The sequence below is a fragment of the Plectropomus leopardus genome, chromosome 15 (genome assembly GCF_008729295.1).
Source record: "Plectropomus leopardus isolate mb chromosome 15, YSFRI_Pleo_2.0, whole genome shotgun sequence".
Classification (NCBI taxonomy): domain Eukaryota; kingdom Metazoa; phylum Chordata; class Actinopteri; order Perciformes; family Serranidae; genus Plectropomus; species Plectropomus leopardus.
This window is the reverse complement of record NC_056477.1, coordinates 18,341,258-18,363,241: the sequence shown is the minus strand read 5'-3', so window position 1 is coordinate 18,363,241 and position 21,984 is coordinate 18,341,258. Positions and strand designations below refer to the sequence as shown.

Below are 21,984 nucleotides of genomic sequence, written 5' to 3'. Positions count from 1 at the left end.
TTGGTACCCACCATATATCCACCTGCAGGCTCTCCAGGCTCGCCCTTAGGTCCCGGTGGCCCCATCACTCCACCAGAGTCCCCCTACAAGCAAAGAGAAAGACAGATAGTATTCAGGAGTTTCTCTAAAGAGAAAATGTCAGGCTGGCTCTGTCATCTCAACAACGCAAAGGATGTGCTGTATTACACACAGGGAGGTGAACAAGGTTGGACACTGCTGTCCACAAGGCAGACACAAGTGTCTGCTTTCTGTTCCCTGCCTTAAATATATTTGGCAATTCCTGTCACAGATACAAGTTTAGTGTTCTACCGAGAGAAAAGATAAGAAAATTGGCTTTGTTTTAATTTCTATTTCCCATAATGAACTTGCTCTATGCACCTTAGTGCTATTGTCATTTAGCAACATAAGAGATATGGCTCGATGGATGGAGGACCAATCTATGCTCCCAAGGTTTTATGTTCCCAAGCTCAATATCTTCTAAATATGACTTATTAAGGGAATATTTCAAAGAATTTTATGTTCTTGTCTGTTTTATTTCCCAGGTCAAATGTTCAATGTACTTTTCCCTGGCTCAATATGTTTGAAAATGACCAATCTAAAGCTTACAGCCTTCTTATGTTAAACTCCTTGAAACCTACATCTTCATATTTGTAAACAGTTTCCTCAAATTTAGTCATTGATATCTCTACAGCGGCTGAATGGATTTCAATTCAGACTGCATTTGACGTTCATCTCCCTTCATTCTTTTGCAATCTGTACAGCAAAGCTAGCCCTTACCAATAGTTTCTGTGCTTTTCCATTCACAACTGTTATTGGGAGATGATTCATCTAGGTAGGCAGTAATTAAGCAGTCAGGTGCCATTATACCACTGCAGAAGAAGGGCACACGGTGTTGACATGTTCAGTAGAGTGCCAGTCAAACCTCAAATGAAGGAAAACAATAGATGTATAAAATCGGAGAGAGTTTTTAACCAACTAATATTGAAGATATGTGCTCTTGGAAAGGCTCTTGTAACAACTCTGTGTGTGTATGTTTGATAAAAGTCATCCAGAGTCAATAAAGACAACTTGCAGTGGCCTATATGATGGTACATCATGGCTGCAGGTCATCATTAAATTGCTGAATCTGTTTCCATGCACTTCAGTCACATTTACCTTTTATTGATACACTAACTTTTCCACATTCCTGAAGCGTAAAAACTTTATTGTGATATCTGAACATTTATCATATTTTTAGCATTTCCACTCATGCTGTATGTGCAAATTGAAAATGCAAAACTAAACAGAAACGCACATGCTCTTCTGAGAACATGGGGATGACACCTCACGGATGACACATGAACATGCTTTTCTTCAAGGTTTTTGGGTAGAAATCTATTCATCTCAAACTAAACCACAATGTTTTTTTTAAGACTTAATCAAAAAATCCTTTTCTGACAAAAAGCCCCGAAGGCAAACTTCTCACATAGACAGCACTGTATGTTGGTTCACCACTCTGGACTTGACACAGATCGATTGTGATTCATTCTTCTGCAAATATTTATGGTCCACTGAGGATGCATCCTATTGACGTTGGTGATCATCTGGCTTTTTCTGAAGTGGCATCATGAGGCCAGAATTTTCCCAATACGTCAGTTTGTGACCAGATATACCTACAAAAGCTAATGACATTCCCATAAGCCTCAGTTGTACTTTGCCTATAAGCAAATTAATTCTAGCTTTTCACAAGCAAAACTATGATAAACATGGTAAAAAAAACATCCTCTAAAAACTCAGCATGTTAGCATAGTCACTGTGAGCATGTTAGCCTGCTGACATTTAGCTTAAAGCACTGCTTTACCTAATAACAGAGCATAGCCTGTAAGGCAGATTTCTTGTAACTATCCAAAGAGCTTGGCAGGAGCTGCACACCCTGCTCCAAGTGTTTATGCTAAGATAAATGTGCCCTGACTCCAGCTTCATATTCAAGGTACAGACATTGTTTTATCACATTTACCGTATTTATAGACAACCACACATGAATGTAGAACCAGAGCTGCCTCTTGGATCAGAGGTAGCATCAGTGCAGCAAAGATGACAAAGGAGGACTTAAATGTGAATGGATGTAGGAGGCTAAAGCACTTTAGGTTTCATTTCTCTGCCCTTGAGTGTAACAGAGTGACTCCAGTGGGTGGGGAGTCCTGAGTACAGCTTCGTTTGTTTTGACAAGTGACAAACCCCATCAAATATGCATGTCAACTGCGCACTCTTCCACTTTCAGAACAGTATTGGGAACAAACACTACTGCAAGAAAATTTGTGTACAAATAACAGCGCAGTCGGAGGCATCAGAGGCGGGAACACAAAGTTACAACATGATTGAGAGTGGCATGCAGGGCAAGCAATCTGAAAGGTGTCTTCACAAGTTGTCTCGCATGTTCAACCTGTGATAAAACATCATAGCTTCATATTTTTTCTTTGAGGTTAGAACTTGATTTGAAGTTTACCTACCTTTTCTCCTTTCAGGCCATCTCTCCCAGGCACCCCTGACTCCCCTGGCGAGCCCTGTAAACAGTGGTGAAAAGAGACACATCTATCACCAGGCCTTCATCTCCTCACACACATTTATCTCCTCCTCCTCACTGCTTCAGCGGGCTGCCGTGTTCCAACATAATTTCCCTTAGCCAGGATTTATGAAATGCCTCTTTTCCCTCCCTGCTTTTGAGTAAAGACAGATGCTCATTACCGAAGCAGGTGTGGAGAACAGATTGAGCCTCTGCCTCCGTTCCTGGCATAAAGCGCTTAGATTTGCCTCTTTCCACTAATTAATTCTTAAATTTGATTACTGATCGTCTGTGTAAAAATTCTGGACTTTTCTCCCTACTTCCTCTCTGTCTCTGCCTGTTGAGGTTTATCTGTTTATCTCTCTCTTTCATTTTGGCAGGCCGAGTACAGAGTAGAGGATATGGCAAGGTGACAGATAAGGCAATGAAAGAAAAGAAGGCTTGACATGAAGTGCTAGTATCTAGCGCCAATATACTTACTGGCTCGCCTGGGAGTCCTGGGAGTCCGGTGGGTCCAGGCAGGCCTTGCTTGCCCTGGCAAAACACAAAGGGAAACTGAGACTTTGGGCTATTTTTTTCCTTTTGTTTGGTGACAGAATTGCCTGGGCTTTAAAATGTCACAGCCCAGCCAGCTACACTGTGAACACGACTTTCGAGAGTATTTCAAATAACTGTTGTTTAAGTGCCGCCCCTGCTACCTTTTCAATAATCCATGGATAGTTTAATGGTAATTTCTGTATGTCGAGGATATCATTGACATACAGATAATGACGATCATATCATCAAGCAGCAGTAGTTTTTGTACTTGTTTCATATACAAGCTGCTATTGTGGTTATGCTGTTATTCTAGATAAGCTCTTTATATGCATTCCCCCTTTTCAACTCATTATTGTCTTTGTATACAAGGATGAACTGAACGATCCACATATTACCATGGAAACTGAGCTTACGTTGAATGATAACAACTGAGAAAAGGAGTACACAAGCATCAGCATGCTGGCTGCTATCTATACACCCTTTTTCATGACTGGAATAAAAAGGTATTGGAACAATTATGACTGTTTCATAACAATTTAATGAACCAAGTTCAAAAATATAATCTAGTATGCTCAATTATAAGAGTTTACAGTTAATTAATTTCAAGGAGCTGGTTTAGAGTGAATTCACTTCCAATACTAATATAGGCATTAGCTTGTTAAAAGTATAGTATGCAATTATTCATTTGCATTCATCTTCATATTACACAGAAATGATGACCATAACATAGGGATACTCAATTTGCTTTGCTTGGGGGACATTTTTGCAAATGGAGGAGGCCAGGGGCTGGTTGCAACAGATCCATATATGTTTTTAGGACTTTCGGACATTTCTAGAATTTCAGGAAGTTTCTAAGGATTTTAGCATGTTTCTAAGATTTTAAGATTTTTCTCGGATTCTGGAGTGTTTTTAGGATTTTGGGTTATTTCTAGGATTTCTGAACATTTCTAGGATTTTAGCACGTTTCTAGGATTGTAGGACATAAAGGGCTTAGCTAAGACCTCTGTCGGGAGGTGTGGGGGATCCTCCACTGCCACTTTTTAAAATAAACAAGCTCTGTTTTGATGCTATTTTTGCACTCTGGCAACTTATGTAATCTGGAAGTACAAAAGAAATTCTAGCTTGAATCACTTTATTTTTATTTTGTATTAGAAAATAGTTGGGGGGCCACACGACACCCTACTGGAGACCAGATTTGACCTGCGGGCCATAAGCTAAGTATCATAATGAGATGTTTACTGCACATTTCCATTTGCAAGTTATATTCACTTGAACCTGCTGTTATTTGTATTTTTACAAATAACATCAAATTATCTAAGACACTGTCCAACTCGTAAAAGATCAAAATTTCGGGACCCCCCCAACTATCATTAATGGCCTAAACCTAAGCAACCTTCATCTCATTGTTGTTTATGTTCAGGAGGTTTTTAGGCATCTTTATTTGAACCGCTGTGAGTGGCACAGCTGAAATTAGATAAATGCACGGACTCACCTCTGGTCCTGGATCTCCTTTCAGTCCTGGAGGCCCCATGTTTCCCTGTGACAGGACCAAAAAAGGGTAAGTGAGAGGTTTTGGGGAGGCAGGAATATGGACGTGGCTTGTTATAACAGAATATGTGGATTCAAGACACAAAAGTTTGGAGAGGCATGAAGATCTAAGAATGTTGTAGTCAAAGAAAGAATTTTTTCTACAACAAAAATGGCTTTTAAAAAGAATCTGTATACTCTTTACAGCCTGACACTGTGAAAGGCTGCACAGAGTGATACTCAGTGGAAATAAAAGACCCTGAAACCTTACTTTGTTGGCAGCATAGACTGTCTAAAAGAAGTGGGTGTAGCCACCGTGACATCATCCATGTGTTTGTGGACTATCATTTTGAAGTTTCGAGTTTGGCATTTTGGCTGTCACTACCTTGGATTTTTGGAGACAGAAGTGACCATATTTAGATGAGAGAGTCGAGCTGACTCTGACTGAGACTTTCCTTTTTTTCGTGTGTACAAATATTGTTAGGTTTATGTCTTAGTTAGGTTATGCCCAACTTGCCATTGTGCAATCACATCAGATTCAAATTCTATAAATTCAAATATAACTTCAACTAGCACAAAGGGAGAGATTGCCAGGACAAAATGAAGAAACGTATGCGCTGGTAAACAAAATGTTTTCACACACTGACGCATATTAATGCTATGATTTGCTGACGGCTTCAGAAAATTTGTCGTTTGTCGTTACATTTCATGATGTGACAGGTTATCCACCGAAGATTACTTTAACAATTTTATTATACAAAACAAAATCCCATGAATAGCTAGTGCTTGGAAATGCAGCGCTTAAGCTCACTGAGTCAATGAAGTGCTGGACTAAAGCAGCTGTTTCATATTTTACGTCTTTTTATTTTCACAAAAATGACATGTTTAGTACCGGTTAATGAACAAAACAAAACTGACATCCCTCCATATTGTCATTTATATAATCAATGAACTGCTGGATTAAAGGGAACAGCTGTTTCGTATTTAACATCTTTTTGTTTTCACTAAAACTAACCGTTTAGTACCGATTAATGAACAAAACAAAACTGATATCCCCACATACTGTCTTTTATATAATCTGATTTCTTTTTGTCAGTCGTGGAGTCGCACCCTAATGGTCATTAGAAGGAAAGCAGGTTGAAAGCACTTCAGCATTGGCTGCACTTTTCACAGCCAGAGGCTACATCAACATCTTTTACACTGTCTATGGTTGGCAGTGGATGTTGATGCTCAGGTTCTAGTGCAAGTGCAAAGTCTCAACAAGTTACCTTAAAGCCTTGCGGTCCTTGAGCTCCTTTCTCCCCCTGTTGAAAGCAAAGGAGAGAGACAGCCATCATCTCTCAAGACTTGCATAATGAAAACAGTCAAGTAAGCCATTCCTCTTGCTGGATAAGGCTTAAAAAATTTCCTCAAGGACCTTCATGAAGTTAGCTTTCATACTATGTGAAGGTTAAGAACAGTTTTTCCTTTGCTAAGTTTCCTTCTTTGTTCTCAGAGTGCGAATACAATCAAAGAAGTAACTTTAAAAAAAAAAAGAATTACCTCTGAGATACCATAGAGAACATTTTTTGCTTTTTCCTTCATACCTCTTACACTTATCATGGTCGTACGCTGAGTATTTGGTTTTCATGCCTGCTACAATTCAGTAAATCTCCTTTCATCTGCAGATTCTTATTTTCTCTAAATGTAATTGTTTTTCTTTGTCATTTATCTGGCAGTCTTTTGATGTTCGGTCAATAGCTGCATCAGTGGTCTTTGTAATCTGCTTGCCTCAAGTAGATGCATCTGTTGTTTAGAGGTCCAAACAATAATTCTACAACAATTTATTCTGCGCTCCACCCTCTGCGGAGCACGAAGCCGACATGGAACTCATCCGAACAGCAGGTGATGTTCAATTGTTCTTTCCGAATCAAATGTCAAAATTAAATGGCTTTTGTTGATGTTACATAATAAGAAATGGAAACAGTTCTCCTGCTATGCTGTCAAATGTTGGATGAAATGAAAAATAATACTGAGTTTCTTGTGGTTAAACTGTATTTACTGAGAAATAACAACCAGGAGAATAGTTACCTCATCTCCCTTTTCTCCCTTTTGGGTCTTCGCTTTCATTTCATCCTCAAACACAAGAGAAAGCAGACCAATTCAGAATCTGACTCAAGTGTACTCTGTGTACAATTTGAAGAGGAACCACAGATACATAAACATTTAAAGTTTTATAGTATAAACGGCCACTTACAGTTCCAGAGATCTGTCTTAATCCATGAGCTGTCATCACCTAGAAGTAATGAAAAAGAGAAGAGAGATGAATGTTCACAAAACAGTCCCCACTGATCTCGCAATTGTGGCAAGTAAAAATCCAAAAGCAAGTCTTCTGATTATTTTTACAGGTATTATAGAAGGAAAAACACTTTCTTGATTCACAAATATGTAATGAATCTAAATAAAATGTTTTAATGTTTCTATTATATCATCAGTAAAGCTCAGATATTGGGTTATGGAGCAGAGACTTCTACAACTAAATCAAATGAAGTGAAAGGAGAAAGGTCTAGACAAACCAGCTGAGGTGGACTGATGCCTCGAAGTACTGACTGCAGCTGAAGAGGACAAATGCCATATCAAAGCAGCAATTACCAGGATTCAAAGTGTTTTTACAGAGTTACTTGATCCTCATAACACTCTTTGTACAGGTCACACATCAAATCAAAGACCTGGCGTTAATGTCACAGCAAATCAGAAAGCACTCTGATAGCACTTGATGTTATAAATACACCCAGGACACACTGTGGCTTGATTGCTACTTAATGGCCAAACTACTGACGCAAGTGACCACATTTAATACAAGTGTAGATGCAAACTAGACCTGGGCGGTATTTATTTTTTCCTACCTTTATTACTTTCTTATAACAGGATATATGGTATATATTTTGTGTAAAAAATATATGTGTGCAAGTATGACATTTTCTACCCTATAATCCTGTGTGTGTCTGATATGTAGTTAGCCAGTTTATTTAAGTCTCGCTGAGTTTGAACAGTTATGGCCAATAAACCCTTAAACCCAGAAATGAATTAGCCTTTCAGCACCTCCGGTTCCCTCGTCTTAAAGTCAGTGTATTTTTTAAATGGGTTTTTGGTAATAAGCCTTCTGCTTAAGAGCTTTCACATTTTGTTCAGTGACACAAAATAAGTCAGTAAATACCCCACTCACAAACTTTGAAGCTTTTATGTGTCTGTTGCTACCAACTGCTACCAAATTAACTACAGTATGTCATCATGCCGAACAATGCAGCACACAACGTTACGACCTTGTTGTAGTGGCAAAGCAACCGTACTTGACTACTTAACTTGTAATTTGATGCTAAATATTGGGATTTGACAACATGACTGACAACTGTGTGTGGAAATTGGTGCGCTTGTGATCAATGGCCCTGCTTGCGATTAATTGTACAGGTTTATGGACGGGAACTTGATACCCTGGAGATCGCTACTGCACTCACTCTGGCTTCAAATGATGTCAGCTGGGTATTTTGGCTTCATTTTTGTAGTAAGTGGAGACGTGTTGCATATCTTTACGTCCTTTCTATGGTTCTCCTAGAAGAGACTGCCCTCTGGTGGTGCATACTATGTACTACATTGCCTAAATACAGCATCTCTGTATCAGTTTAACAAAAAGATGAGTGTCTGTATTTTCTTTTTTTTTCCAGTAGCATATAAAATTACAAGTATTTTACAAGGAGTTTGTAATTTTTGATGGCAATGAAAATCATACCTCCTGGATCTTTAAACACGCTGGTATACCATAATACCTTTACACCACTAAAGCCTCATGCAAATGCATTTTTAATCAACAGATTTATAGACAGAAAAGCATGTTCAGCATCCGAGATGTCTAGTGGCCTTTTTTCTAACTGCACGAAAAGGTTTCAAAAGAGAGGCCAGTGTTTAAAGCCCAATGTATTAAAAAATGAGCAAAGCAATCTGGAGAGAAAATCTAATTATCTATCTATAATCATCAGTACTCATTACATCTAAATGCCCTCAGGCCCTCTGTGCTGTGTTAACCGCATGTTTCACCCCCATATGCAGCTATAACCAGTTCAGTCTTGGGTGGTTTTAGCATAATGATAAGAGAAGCGAGAGAGAACAGAAGCAATCTTGGATCTGAAAGCCATATCCAGATGGGGAACAGATCTGTGACTCCATGGCAGGTTTTTTTTTGTCCACCTGTGCAGGTGCCCTTGTTTCTGGACTAATGTGTGCCAGTGAGCCCTTTGAGAGTGTTACTGTGATTAAGGGCTATACAAATTAACTTGACATGAAGCCCTCCTTCAGCAGCAATGGTCAGAATAACCTTCAGTAAGGTACTGAATCTCCTACAGCCCCAGTGGAGTGTCCACATAATTGGTCCACCTTCAACCTGCAGTCACTCACCAAAGCAGCTGCTGTCAATTTTCGTGTCTCAGATGTTAAACAGTGTCTAAGGTCCACCACTATGTTACCAGATCAGAAATTTCTGCTAGACTTCTTTCTCAAAAGAAGTAAAACGCTGTTTAGAATTTTGCTCAGCTTGGAAAAACAGATTCAGTTTAATAGATGATAAAACTCTATTGTAAAGCAATACAAGCAGCAATAAAAAGCAGGACAGTCTCGGAGCTGAAAAGACTGTTTTGCCACTTTAAGGGCGTTCAGGGAAGTGATGGCCGTGCATGCCTGTAAGCTCACTGCTCCTCCCCGTCACTAATAAACAGAGGCACAAGAAGGTTTATGAAGGGAGGGTAATGATCCAAACCCTTGCTTCTGCTGTGTAAGGGAAATCAATGCTTAACTGCCAAAATTATCTGCCACGGGAAAGCAGGGAGCACAGACAGAGACTGGCACTAAATATTCAAACAGCCTCATTTATCAAATGACTAATGTTTTCCCCTCCACTGTGTGCTATGGTACAGTATACATCTCCTATATCCTGGGTGGCTCATACCTCACTACACAACAATGACAAAACACAAGTGAGTGTTTCAACATTTCTTTATCTTTCTCCCTAAGTTTAAATGAAATTCAGGGAAAAAGAGACAACTATTCAAAAATAATTGCAAAGCAAAACCTGAATGTTTTGAACAGCCATTAAAACCGCCTACATTGATATCTCTTCTTATTAAGGGAGTAGACTTTTTGTTGGTGAGACAGAAACCAGTGAAACCAGTGGAGGGTGAGTGATATTTGTTCGCTGTATAATTAAGTTGTCAAATTTCCATATGAATTGCTTTCTAACAAGCAATGAGAATAAGAATGAAAGCCATCAAACTTTGTTTCCAAGCTCATGTCTGAAGCCTTCAGCGGCTCAATAGGCAGCAAGTCTTTAGAACAAAACCCATTAGGACAGAGTCATCTAAATGTCAAACCCCTCAACTTTGTGACACGTGGGCTCCAACACCATGTTTTCATTTGATGCTGTTCAATTTATATTTTTTATTTTCAAGTGTACTTAATAGTTGCAGCATGCCTTCCAAGTCTTTACTGCCCCCTCGCAGATCTTTCATTGATTTGTCACAGTATGATTTTGACTTCAAAACGTCTAACCAATGAGTTCCACCATCCCTGCACCACCCACCCTGTGTCACCTTCAGCGCACATCAGACAGCCAGCATGACGTCAGGGCTTCTCCGCTTTTATCTGTTTCTCCACTAAAAGCCTGTGTCTTCCAACAAAAATCCTTGCACTATAATTTACAATTATAAACATTATAAACAGGTCGTGTCCTGCATGGCCCCCATTAATTCACACTTTTTTTTGTTCCAAGCAAAAGATTATGACACCAGTGGGTGATGGCCGGCGCAAATGTGTTAATTTGATACTAGATATGATAAAGAAATCACAGTTAGCAGCTCTCAGTGCCTGTGCAAGCTCTTTTGTGTTTATTTCTTTGCTATGTACAGGGCTAAAAAAAAATCACTCACTGTGAGACTGCTGCCAAATATTGGTGAGTTCATTACCTGAAAAAAAGGAGGCTCTTCCTTGGAGAATTTCAACACAACTAATCTCAACTGCCTTAGAAAAGTCTGCCCATGTCTCATGCCCTTTATCATCACTGATCCACTGTTCGCACAGAAAAAAAGGGATTTTTTTTAACACTATATATCTAAAGATAGAACAAATCTGCCGGCTTGTCAAAGAATGGGAGCTGGTTACAGGATGGAGTTGTGACAGTAAGGGTAAACACTGCACTGCTGTTGCTTTTGCCTCCACAGTCCCCAATGTTTTATAGTTGGATGTGAACAACTGATGCAAAATTTCATATGTTGGTCACAGAGAACAAAGCACTGATGTTAAAATTATATCTTTATATGTAATGCTGTATTAACACTATGAGCAACAAATGACCATCTACCTTATCATGAAATCACAATTTAAGTGTTGCTCCAGCGCTCGTTAACCTGGTTACGCCATCACGGGCTTATGTTTGTCTGCTACATGCCACAAAGCACCTTGACTGAGTGTTATCTAAAGTTTGTATTTGGCCAAAGAAATATCTATGCTTCTGGTCAATATCTGAGCTCCATTTTAACATCACATTTCACCACCCCACTGTACCCTGTGTGCAATAAACAAAAAGCTAGCATCGCATCAGCTAACTACGTTAAATAACACATTACCCTGCTAGAAACAAAGAGATACGATTGGTTGTGACTTTGCCACGTAATTCAAGAGCTACAGCTCAACTTTGATTTGTAGCGCATCACAACCGTCCCCAGCGATGAGCGCCGGGCATCAGTTTGTAGCAGGCTAGTCGCCAAGCATCGCAGCCAATTTTTCCCAGTGGCCCTCATGGTATTGCAGCAAAAAAATCCCATATGACCAAAAAGCATTTTCCCAATGGGCTACAAGAGTAAAAGACACATCTATAAAACTGTTGACAGGACGACAGCTTCCATTGAAAATGATGTGTAGCTTGTTGCTGTGTTGCTCATTGTGGGAACACAGCACAAGTCACCAACATGGTACTGTGTGTCCCGTGTGAGAAAACACAGATAAAATCTAATAATGAACAATTACAATGAATAATAATGACAATGAACAATATTCAATACTATATTGTACTTACAGGACCAGGGGGACCGGGAGGACCAACATCTCCCTGTTGATACAACAGAAACATTATATCAATTGCTGTAAGAGACTGACAGACAGAGAGACATACAGGCAGCGACAAAAAACAGGTACAAAAATATAAAAAAAAAAAATACACAGCATAAAAATTGCCCTTGAGAAACTACTTCTAAAACCAAGTTGCCACAGGTGACCTGAAACATCAATAGGGTTTGGAACAACGACAAAGGAGGCAATAACATGACCAGACTTCAGAGAAAATACTGGCTAACTCAAGTGATGCGAGAAGAGCTGTGAGATGAGGGAAAAGAAAACATTAAAGAAAAGCATTCTTCAATGAAATGCACTTCATGTGCATCATGCAGAACGTACTTAAGGTGTGCGTATATATACTTTTTAATGGGTGCTCCAGGGACCCATAGATGGCTCTTAATTGTGATGCATTGCATTTGGGAGCCTCCATTCTCCTATTCATAATTTACAAGCTATAAATTACATGCTTTTAATAAAACAAGAAGACATTGCACAACATCTGTTTATATAGGGTACTATAAACAACTAAAAAGCACTCAGAGAATACATGCTGCACCATATCAGGCTTACACAATCCTCTAAATGTGTAATTTTACAAACATAAAAGGTTTATAAGTTTTAAATCCCCATCTGGAACTGGATCAAAATACACATGATGACAGAGAATCATGCTGATTTTTGGACAGTACCTAAATCCTGGGAACATAAGGACTTTAATTAAGGGTTTAATCAGACAAGTTGCACAACTCATCTCCAAAACACCATGCTTTATTCTCATATTTATTTTAACATTTTTGGGTACCCTTCCATCATCGGGTAATTCATCGTTTTTTAGCCATGTCAGGGGCTCAGCTCTAAGGATGTGAATATCTCTTGATACATAACTTTGCGCAAGATGGAAATATAACAATTTGATGGATTGCCATGAAATTTTGTTCACATTCATAGTTCCCAGAGGATGAGTAATACTGACTTTGATGATCCCCTGACTCTTCATCTAGTGCTACTATGAGTTTTAAATTTTTGCATTGTAGTGCAATACCTCAACAACTAATTCTAATGACTTTCATGATCCTCTGACTTTTCATGGAGCACAACCCGACGGTAAAAATTGTCAATTAAGATCTACTAACTAGATTAACCCAGTTCAAACTTTGTCACTCTATTAAATAGGCATTAGTTGTGGTTATCAGTGTTAAACATATAGGTTAAAAGGCTCATGATACACCAACTAGCATGCTTAGAATGCAATTATCAGCTGTTAAATGGTTGTGCTTGTTGTTATGAGATATGTATATGAGCTGGCTTTGTCATTAGAGGGTGGAAGATGACACAACAACCAGACGTGATGACATCCAAGCTACAAACCACCACAGAACACTGTTTGAGACTGACAAATAACAACACACATTATTTATTTGTGGGACATTGAGGCATTCTGAGCAGTGTTTCTACCCCCAAACATGTTCTTTTTCAGCAACCTCTTTCTGAGTTTCCAGGCGCTTTGGTGCTACCAAATGTAGGTGTTTGAAGCATAGACTGATGAAAAAATAATGGATGTAGGTATTCCATCCATTGGTTTGTGGACTCCTGTTTTGAGGCCCCAAGGTTTTTTGGAGCTGGAGGTGACCATATTTGGATGAGAGGCTGGAGCTGGAGGAGTGAGAGTTGGATCTGACTGAGAAGCCGAGGACACTTTCAGCATAAAGCCTATCACTCAATCAGTCCACGTTTAACAATGTGTAACTTTAAACCTTAATAAAATTTCAACATGTGAGTTTAAATTTACCCACAGTACAATTGTCATGAATGTTGAAATTAGCTACACAGACTAAAGCCATTTTTTCGTAGTAGGCTTTGAACATATTTCTGCTGTAAAGTTGGGCGATGTAACTTGGGGGTCTATGGGGATTAACACTATTTTAGAGGCAGCCTCAAGTGGCCATCAGAGGAACTGCAGTTTCTGGCACTTCCGCTTTGGCTTAATTTTCATCCTTAGAGGTTGCTGCTTGGTTTTAAGCTTAAACATGATCTTTTCCTAACCATAACCAAGTGGGTTTTGTGCCTAAATATAACCAGATGTTAACCACAGTGTTAATTTAACATAAAGATTTTCCAGCAGCTGTTTAATAGCTGATAATGTGAGCATACTTAGTCTAGCTTGGGCCCACTAACCTATATCTATAATTCTAAAAATCAATAATAATGCTTATTTAATAGAGTCATTACATTCAAAATAGATGACAGATTGGCACAAAAGTGTACACAGGTAGTCATGGTTCCTGTATCTATTGTTTTATTCTAATGTTACATGATGGTGGATCTGTCTGCATCAAACAATAATACGTTCCTCCTTGACACATGACAACATGTACAACCATGACAAATTGTTTATGTTTAATGCGAGAAAGGACAATGCTCATTGATAAACATGAGCACTTGGACCCATCATGTAAATGTGCCTGATTTTGCCATCCAGGCTTCATCTGCAGTCCCTGGCAGGTTGATGACTTATAAAAAACATTAGAAGCAAAAAAACACACAAAACAAAAGCACATAAATACAGACAAAAGCACATAAACACAAACAGTAAAACAATGACAACCGTAGGGCATAAAAAAAAAAACATAAAAGAAAGACATACAAAAGCATATCAGCAGAGACAATTATTGAAACAATGACATAACCACTACTCCAGATCATGACAGCATAATGTTAACACACACACACACCCACACACACACACACACACACACACACACACAAACAAACAAACAGACGCACACACTTTCAGCAGAATGATATGATATGAATCCCGCTTACAGGAACAAAGGATACAAACAAAAGCTTCTATAAAAAAAACAAGAAACAATCACCTACAGATTCATTATTTGCTGCTAGTTGATTTCAAAGACCCTTGGAGGTTAAACAGACTTGAAGAGGATAACTAACTCAAGAGGTGTAACCTCTGAGATCTGATAATTATAGCGATTGAACCATCATACCTTCACCACCTCAAGCTCTGCGAGACACGCACGCATGCACGCACGCACGCACACACACACACACACACACACAGGCTGAGCCCCAACACGCACAAACACAGGGGAATCATCACGTATGACACTTGACATTGATGTGACTTACTTTTTGTCCTTTCATCCCGCCGCCCCCCTCGGCACCTGGCTGACCCTATGGGAGGAGGCCTTGGTTAATGACTCTGTAACATGACGGCATTGTAAATGTCACTGCGGGAAAATACGTACGGGTTCTCCTCTGTCTCCTTTCTCCCCTTTCCCCCCTGGGACTGTAGACTCACCCCTTTCCACCTGTGTGTGAGCAGAGCAGATCATTGACAGTGACTGACAGCAGAGGCAGGGCAAAAAGACAGAGAGCTTGGAGAGTGAAACTAAGGCAAGGGCAGACATTAGGAACAGGTAAGAAATAAATACAGCATGGAGTCATCACTAAAAGCAGTTTATAATGTTGGTGGGAAAAGAAACATTGTGTGTCTATGTAGTGCTAAAATCAGGATAATCATCAAACTCCTGTTGCATTGCAGCATGTTTCCATGCAAAAATCATTCCCCTGTCTGCCGATAGATGGCACTTTATGACTGCTCGTGAGCTGTCCTTGGAGTATTTCTAATAAGATTTCTTCCTGTCAGTTATATGGAGAGTGCTCTAAGTAAACATAACTGTAAAACAAATGTACTTGCACCTGGTCAAGACACACAGTGAATGAATAATTAAAAAGATTTGTATAGGCGGGAGGACTTCTCACATCCTTAAAGCCCCAGCAAAAGACTCCTCATACTATATGCATCTCCTGCCCTCTTATTACCAGATATTATTTTAGCTACATAGCAGATGTGTGGCAAATAATTCACCAAACGCATCTGGAGCAACAGAAATGCATTGTTTCACATGTCCCGACACGCTTAATAAAGCTCATCTGGTGCAATAATTTTGCTCCTTTTCCAAACACACAAAACAGAAAAAAAGCTTATTCATCAAAAGATTATTGTTGTTTAGTGTGACATGTGTGCAGATTTGTAGGAAACGCTTCAGATACTCTGTGCTGAGACATTATGGAGCATCTGTTTAGCAATCTGAGGAGACAGAGAGACATCTGAGAGAGGTTGCAGCATATTTGTACTCTCCTTAGTGGCGCCTGGACTCTAACAAACAATAATTGCCATTCAGCTTCAGCCCCTCCCCCACACCTTCCACTCACTAACGGCGGCCGCTGTGATGCCATTCATTTAATGAGATATAGTCACTGTTTCCCCGTCCAAATTATGAGCTGTTATTAAGTCAGGACACTGCTGCCATGTATGAACAGATGGATTGTCCTATTAATATTTTAAGCAGGGAGGACGGACTAGTGGCAAAATTGACTTTGAGTACTAATTGAATTCTGTTCAGCTGTATCAACCACATGGGAACTTGATCATTTCACCACCCTAAGATAAGATGAAAGATACAATAAAACTTAATTTATCCTTAGAGGAACTGCTGATTTTACCATGATCTTATCAACTATACTGATAACAGATATATTGCTGGCACAGAGTCCTTTTGTTAAAGTCTCCCTCCAGACATGTTTAAATGTGTGTAAAAAAAATATTCTGAAATGATACATATTTTGTTTAACATGGTTTTACTATATCAAATTAAAACAATTCTGGATCTGGCCTCTTCCTCGCCAATTACAGTTGCTTTCGCTCAGCTGAATGGGCAGCACGCATTAAGATGGCTAACCTTAACACTAAGAGGGATATCTGAGATATTTCGCCGCACGTGTTTGAGCCTCAGTCAGACTTACACTCAGTTGAAGATGCTTTTGTGGACCAAAAACGGTGACTAACAGGCATATCAGAAAGGTAAGTTTAGTTGGCAGTTTTTTTTATACTGTTTGTCAGCTTGTTACCTTGTAGGCTAACCAGCAGTGGCTAACACAGCATTAGTGGTTGTGAAACATATAGTAATATCTGCTACAATAGGTTTCGGTAGGGTAAAAAGGCACCAGAATAGCACTGGGAGAGCTAGATATAGAGAAAACATAAGGAAAAAAAATATTTAAGAGGTACTGGATTATTTGCATGATATTATCATATGTGTATTATTAACACAATATCAACATTTCATATATAAACATCACTGTTATCAATATGCAAGTACAGTAGATTCAGATGTCTTTGCTAGTGTTGTGTTGAAGTCTGCTTCCTTGCCAATACACAGTTCCCGTCTTTTCCTGTAACAGTCGTTGGCTTTCGTATTAGTGACATACTTTATCTAACTTGCCCTGGGTGTGTTTGAGTCTCAGATTTTAAGGAAGTGCACAGACATCACCCCCTTCAGTAGAGGAATGTAAAAACACTGTTTACAACTTTGCACAAATACAAGTCAGCATAGTCAAGGTCAGACATTTTAGGAAATATAAAGAGAAGAAAAACACATTTTTGAGTAGAGAGTCTCTTTAGCAAAGGTAGCTAAAAAAACAGTAGCTGTCTAAAACACATATTATACTGTACACAGACAATTGTTTTCCACTGACATATGACTCAAAGTAAATCACATCTGATGAAAAATTATTGTAAGCCCGCAATGTCACTTGTTGTAAAATGCTATGCACTGTATTCTGGCATAGACTCATGGCAAAATATTATCACTATCATTATTAGATCTCTATGGAACATCATTCAAAGTCAATTTATTGGCAGAGGGGGATGTAACAAGTTAATAAACCTTTCAAATGAGATTAACTGCTGCACTGCCAGTATTTATCCAGATTATCTCTGTATTTACACAATGAGAAAGCCCAGTGTGTTTAGGATAGGGAATTGGTCCACCTGTGGAAGTCTGTGGGTGATATGTTGACTATGAGGCACCTCAAGTCATCAAACTGCAATTAAGGCTGTCTGCATCCCTCTCCATCTCTCCATCAATATCTGCGGTGTTCTGTCAGAGCCCGTTTGAGACTGTCAGCGGGAGATACAGTTTTGGAGACGTGATTCATGAGGACACCGTCTTCCCGGCACATCATGCACGGCACAGACCTTTTGTTTTTCACTTTAAAACATTCACACTCTGCTGAGTGAGTGAGAGGGGGGCTCAGCTCACGCAGATGCTGCATGAGCTGCAGATTAGTCTTGCATGCATCCGTTTTGTCTGAGCTAAAAAATGCACAAGGATGGCTACTGAGAAGTTGGGAGAATATTGGATGCTGCTCAATAATTACTGCTCCTGGAAAACTGATACTCTCCATTCCTCTCTGAGATGTGACGGTTTAGCTTCTCTCGTGTATCAAGTTGGATCGTGTAAATTCCTTTAAATGCGTAGCTGTGCTTGTTTCATTTTAGCAGATTAAAATGTGAAGTGATCCTCCGGGACAAGAGAGTTTTCTTGTCATCCACAGTGAGCATGAATTTATAATGACAAAGCAAAGATGCATCTGTAATGTAAGGGTATGACTCATTTATGGCAAGACTGGCATACACATTTAATGTAGGCATCAGAGCACCGATAAAATTCTTCTCAACACCAGGTGACTGTCATCAGCATGAGTCAAAAGTCTTTAAAAAATTACATTATTAGCTGCAACCAGCAGCTGTACAGGTCACTCTGTCAGATAGTCCACAGAAATTTCTCTGTTTGGCTTTGCCCAGGGAGGCTAAACTTGGGCATGGAGGTCAAGTATGTGTGTGTGTCTGTTTGTTTTTGTTAATGCCAATTGCTTATGGAGGGGGTAGTGGGATTGGCCTTTAACAAAAAGGCACATGATTTCCAAATGGATTCATCGACTTGCACAAGATTTTGAGGACAGAATGGTCATGAGCCAAAATTAATACCAATTGACAAAAGGGGGGAAACGTGCCTATAACAAAAAGGCAAAGAACTTCTAATTTTATGAAACATGACCAAACTTTAGAAAAAGAGACACATACACACAGATAAACATAAATACATACACAATTCTGCTACATTTTATAACTCATAAACTCGTTGTCGGAGGGAGGCATCACTGGACTGTTGGGATAACGGCACTATTGCTAAACCACACTATTGACAAACCAACTGCAAGGAGATAGCAAGCGACAGCCACTACCGCTTTGTTCATGTTTTGACTTTAAAAAAAAAAAAAATTATGGGAGTGCTGCGCATTTACATTCTGCTACAAATGCCAGCAGCTTGTTAAGGCGCTGAGTGTCTATTATGCACTAAACTCTGTATGTTTGCAGTTTTTCTTCTTAGTTGAGAAAAAATACTCAACTTCTGATAAAGTGCTGCAGCTGCTTGTCAATGTCACTTTTTACCCAGCTGTTTAATCATAGTGGGGGATGGGCGGGACAAATTCTACAATAACCAAATGATATAGAGTTTATAAACCAACCATCACATTGCTTAATAACAACAACAATAGAGGAGAAATGAATACTTAACCCACACTGACAGGTGGGTCCATCCTCTCTCCCCACGTGCTTCCACTTCTACTTTGTGCTGACATTTTTACCTTCGCAGATATTTCGTATTATAGCATCCAGATGCAACCAAAGCATCTCAGCTGGAAAAATGCTACCCCCCTCATTGTCCCTCACTGCCCTTTTGTGTTCTGCTTTTAACAATGAACAAGCATTTAATTTGTTTTAAAACTGTGTTATCTTAAAAGCAAAAATAGACCTAATAAGATCCTAACAATAAAACTTGTATAAAAAACATTAAAATCCAGATAAATAAAGTAACTTAGTACTTTGACTGTTGAACCATCCTCAATCACAGCTGGGCAAATTCCTTCACTGCAGTCGCACTACATCATTGTAATAGTGACAAGTGTTATTGAGGTTGTGTGTGTGAATACATAAACACGTATATGCATGCATGTCCGCGGTCCGATGCTACTATGACTTTGCACTTATTTAATCATAATGCAGCCTTTAATCTTATCTCCAGTGAGTATCTTTGGTCTCCTGCAGGTTTATGTGTTACTCTTCCTGTCATCATTCTGAAGTCACTTTAATGTTGTAAGGGAACAGCAAGCCTATACGTTTACCTTCTACTTTTGTACTTTTACCTGCAATGTTTAACAACATTTATTTGTTACTGTCACATGGAATTAACTTTAGGTGTCTTTTTCTTCACTGTGTTCAAACTCAGACAGTCATTTATTTATGAAAAGTCCCATGAAAGCAAAGGAGCAATTGCAAAAATTATGCTGAACCCACAATCTCAGAGCTATTTTCCTTTCTGCCAAGAGAATGTTTGAGTTTAACGGCTTCGTTTTTATGATATGAGACTGATATGAGTGAGATAATAAAGCTGCAACTCAGTAGCCAATTACAGAAAACTCATGAAAACTTAATCAAGGTAACCTCTGATTGACACTTTATTCTGAAGCTTGATTTACTAGTGCATGTTAATGCTGTCATTTTTCATCCAAACGAAACCACTGTCCATTGGGCCGCCAACTACGGTATGCCTACTGCAATCCATTTGTTTTGAGGTATAATAAGTGTGTCCTCATACAGACAACTTTCTTTTTCAAGGTTGACCAGCTGACACTTCTCCTTCCTCTGGGCAGAGGGAGCAGGAGGAATTCTGCGGCCTGACACCCCAGCAAATGACGCACCTATACATCAAATGAACAGCTGCGGTCAGGAGGTTGTCCACTACACAATAGCTTTCACTCTCAGCATGATCACAAGTGGGCCACTGGTGGCCTGGTGGGTGGGTGGAGGGAGCTGCGTTTGGGTTTTGTTAAGGAAGCGGGTTGCAACAAAGACAGTAGGAGGCCTGGTAGAGGTCCATGTCTGAGAGCTTTTTTACACTGTATATCTCATGGGCCTCTGGTGAGCTACAGCACCCCTGGTCTTCATGAAAATGATTACAGAACCCTTTTTTGCAAAAGCACTGTATGTAATGGCCATCTGTCTGTTTGGAGCAGGAGCCCCAAGTCACACTGTTCCGCGCTGCAGGAGGTGCGGGGTGGGAACAGCTATTTAAGTTGCACAGCTACAATTGACTGAAAGGTGCCATTTCTGACAAGAGAGATCCGTTCCTGACTGCAAACACAAAAAAATGTCAGTCAAGGACAGAAGTCTGGTCACACTTACGTCTGGCCCGTCTCGGGACAACTACTTACACACGGTACATCTTTATACAGACAACTCAGTGCAGATGATTAAACTCCTCGCCGATTTGGAGGACTGCTACAGTGAACACTGCTCAGTCATCTTGACAATTCACCCTCGCTGGAAGTGTAGGTAAGGGATGGTTTATCAAACTGGAGGAGACAGCTCAAATCTACTTTAAATGCCACATGTCAGTACTTTGTTTTGTAATGAACAGTGTTTTGAGTGATACCTTGACACCTGCTCCTTCCGGGGTTCCTGGGGGACCCTGCAATTACAAGCAATAAAATCTTTACAGAGAGAAAGGATAAAAAGGATTTCACAAAAAGACAATTAAATGAACACTCGTGGGCACTACATATGTCATTTATTTTACCTCATCACTCTTTCTAAGCCATTCCTAACCTGTATAAAAATGGCCAAGTTTGCTTGAAAAATGTTCAGATTTACAGCAAAAGCCGGCTGTATAATGTTTGCTAACCTTTGCACTAATGTTAAAGCAGTGGCCGGCCCCCAGCAGTCTACAGATCTGAGTGTGTCTTTGTTGCCTTTCACAGACTCCCCTGTTGTTGTGCAATGCTAATTTGACTTTGAAAAATAACCGCTGCCCCCTCAACTGCGAGCTCTGTCCTGCTGCCAATGGACAAGAGAGAGTGATGCCCTGGTGTGTGTGTTTTGAATAGATGATTTTGCCCCTGAGATCTACCTCAGCAAAACAGGTGACTCATAAATGCCAATACCAGGGGATGGAGGCAAAGCTGGCACATGCTAAGGGTATCATCAGGACATTGCCATTTAGAAATGTCACACCTTCTCCATCCTGTCTTTCTTTTGTCCTACGACTTTGTGTCCTGCAACTTTATGAGTTATTAAGGAGGCAGGGGGTGCATTGAGTCATGCGGGACAGGTTAACAGTGAGTGGCTCAATTATACTAAAGATAATTGAACCTATTGAGCATAACGGTGATAGAAGCAGAACAGAACTTTTCTGGATTTCTGGATGAAATAAAGTAAGACAAACCCTATGTCCTGATCAAGAGTGTAATCAGGGCAATAGTGCATGAAAATAATTGGACACCCAAAGCTTCAGAGCTACATGATGCCTAAACACTCC

At 39.7% G+C, this 21,984-nt stretch overlaps 1 protein-coding gene across 1 annotated transcript in view; it reads right to left on the bottom strand.

Moving 5' to 3' along the window:
* Nucleotides 1-21,984, bottom strand: part of LOC121954674 (collagen alpha-1(XIX) chain) — a 123,470-nt gene that overhangs the window by 34,780 nt on the left and 66,706 nt on the right. The window contains exons 18-28 of the mRNA XM_042502335.1: nucleotides 21,103-21,138; nucleotides 15,007-15,069; nucleotides 14,888-14,932; nucleotides 11,703-11,735; nucleotides 6,843-6,881; nucleotides 6,677-6,721; nucleotides 5,875-5,910; nucleotides 4,572-4,616; nucleotides 3,023-3,076; nucleotides 2,490-2,543; nucleotides 12-83 (exon numbers count right to left, since the gene is read on the bottom strand). Coding sequence (XP_042358269.1) covers nucleotides 12-83; nucleotides 2,490-2,543; nucleotides 3,023-3,076; nucleotides 4,572-4,616; nucleotides 5,875-5,910; nucleotides 6,677-6,721; nucleotides 6,843-6,881; nucleotides 11,703-11,735; nucleotides 14,888-14,932; nucleotides 15,007-15,069; nucleotides 21,103-21,138 — 522 coding nt within the window. The remainder of the gene's footprint in view (nucleotides 1-11; nucleotides 84-2,489; nucleotides 2,544-3,022; nucleotides 3,077-4,571; nucleotides 4,617-5,874; nucleotides 5,911-6,676; nucleotides 6,722-6,842; nucleotides 6,882-11,702; nucleotides 11,736-14,887; nucleotides 14,933-15,006; nucleotides 15,070-21,102; nucleotides 21,139-21,984) is intronic.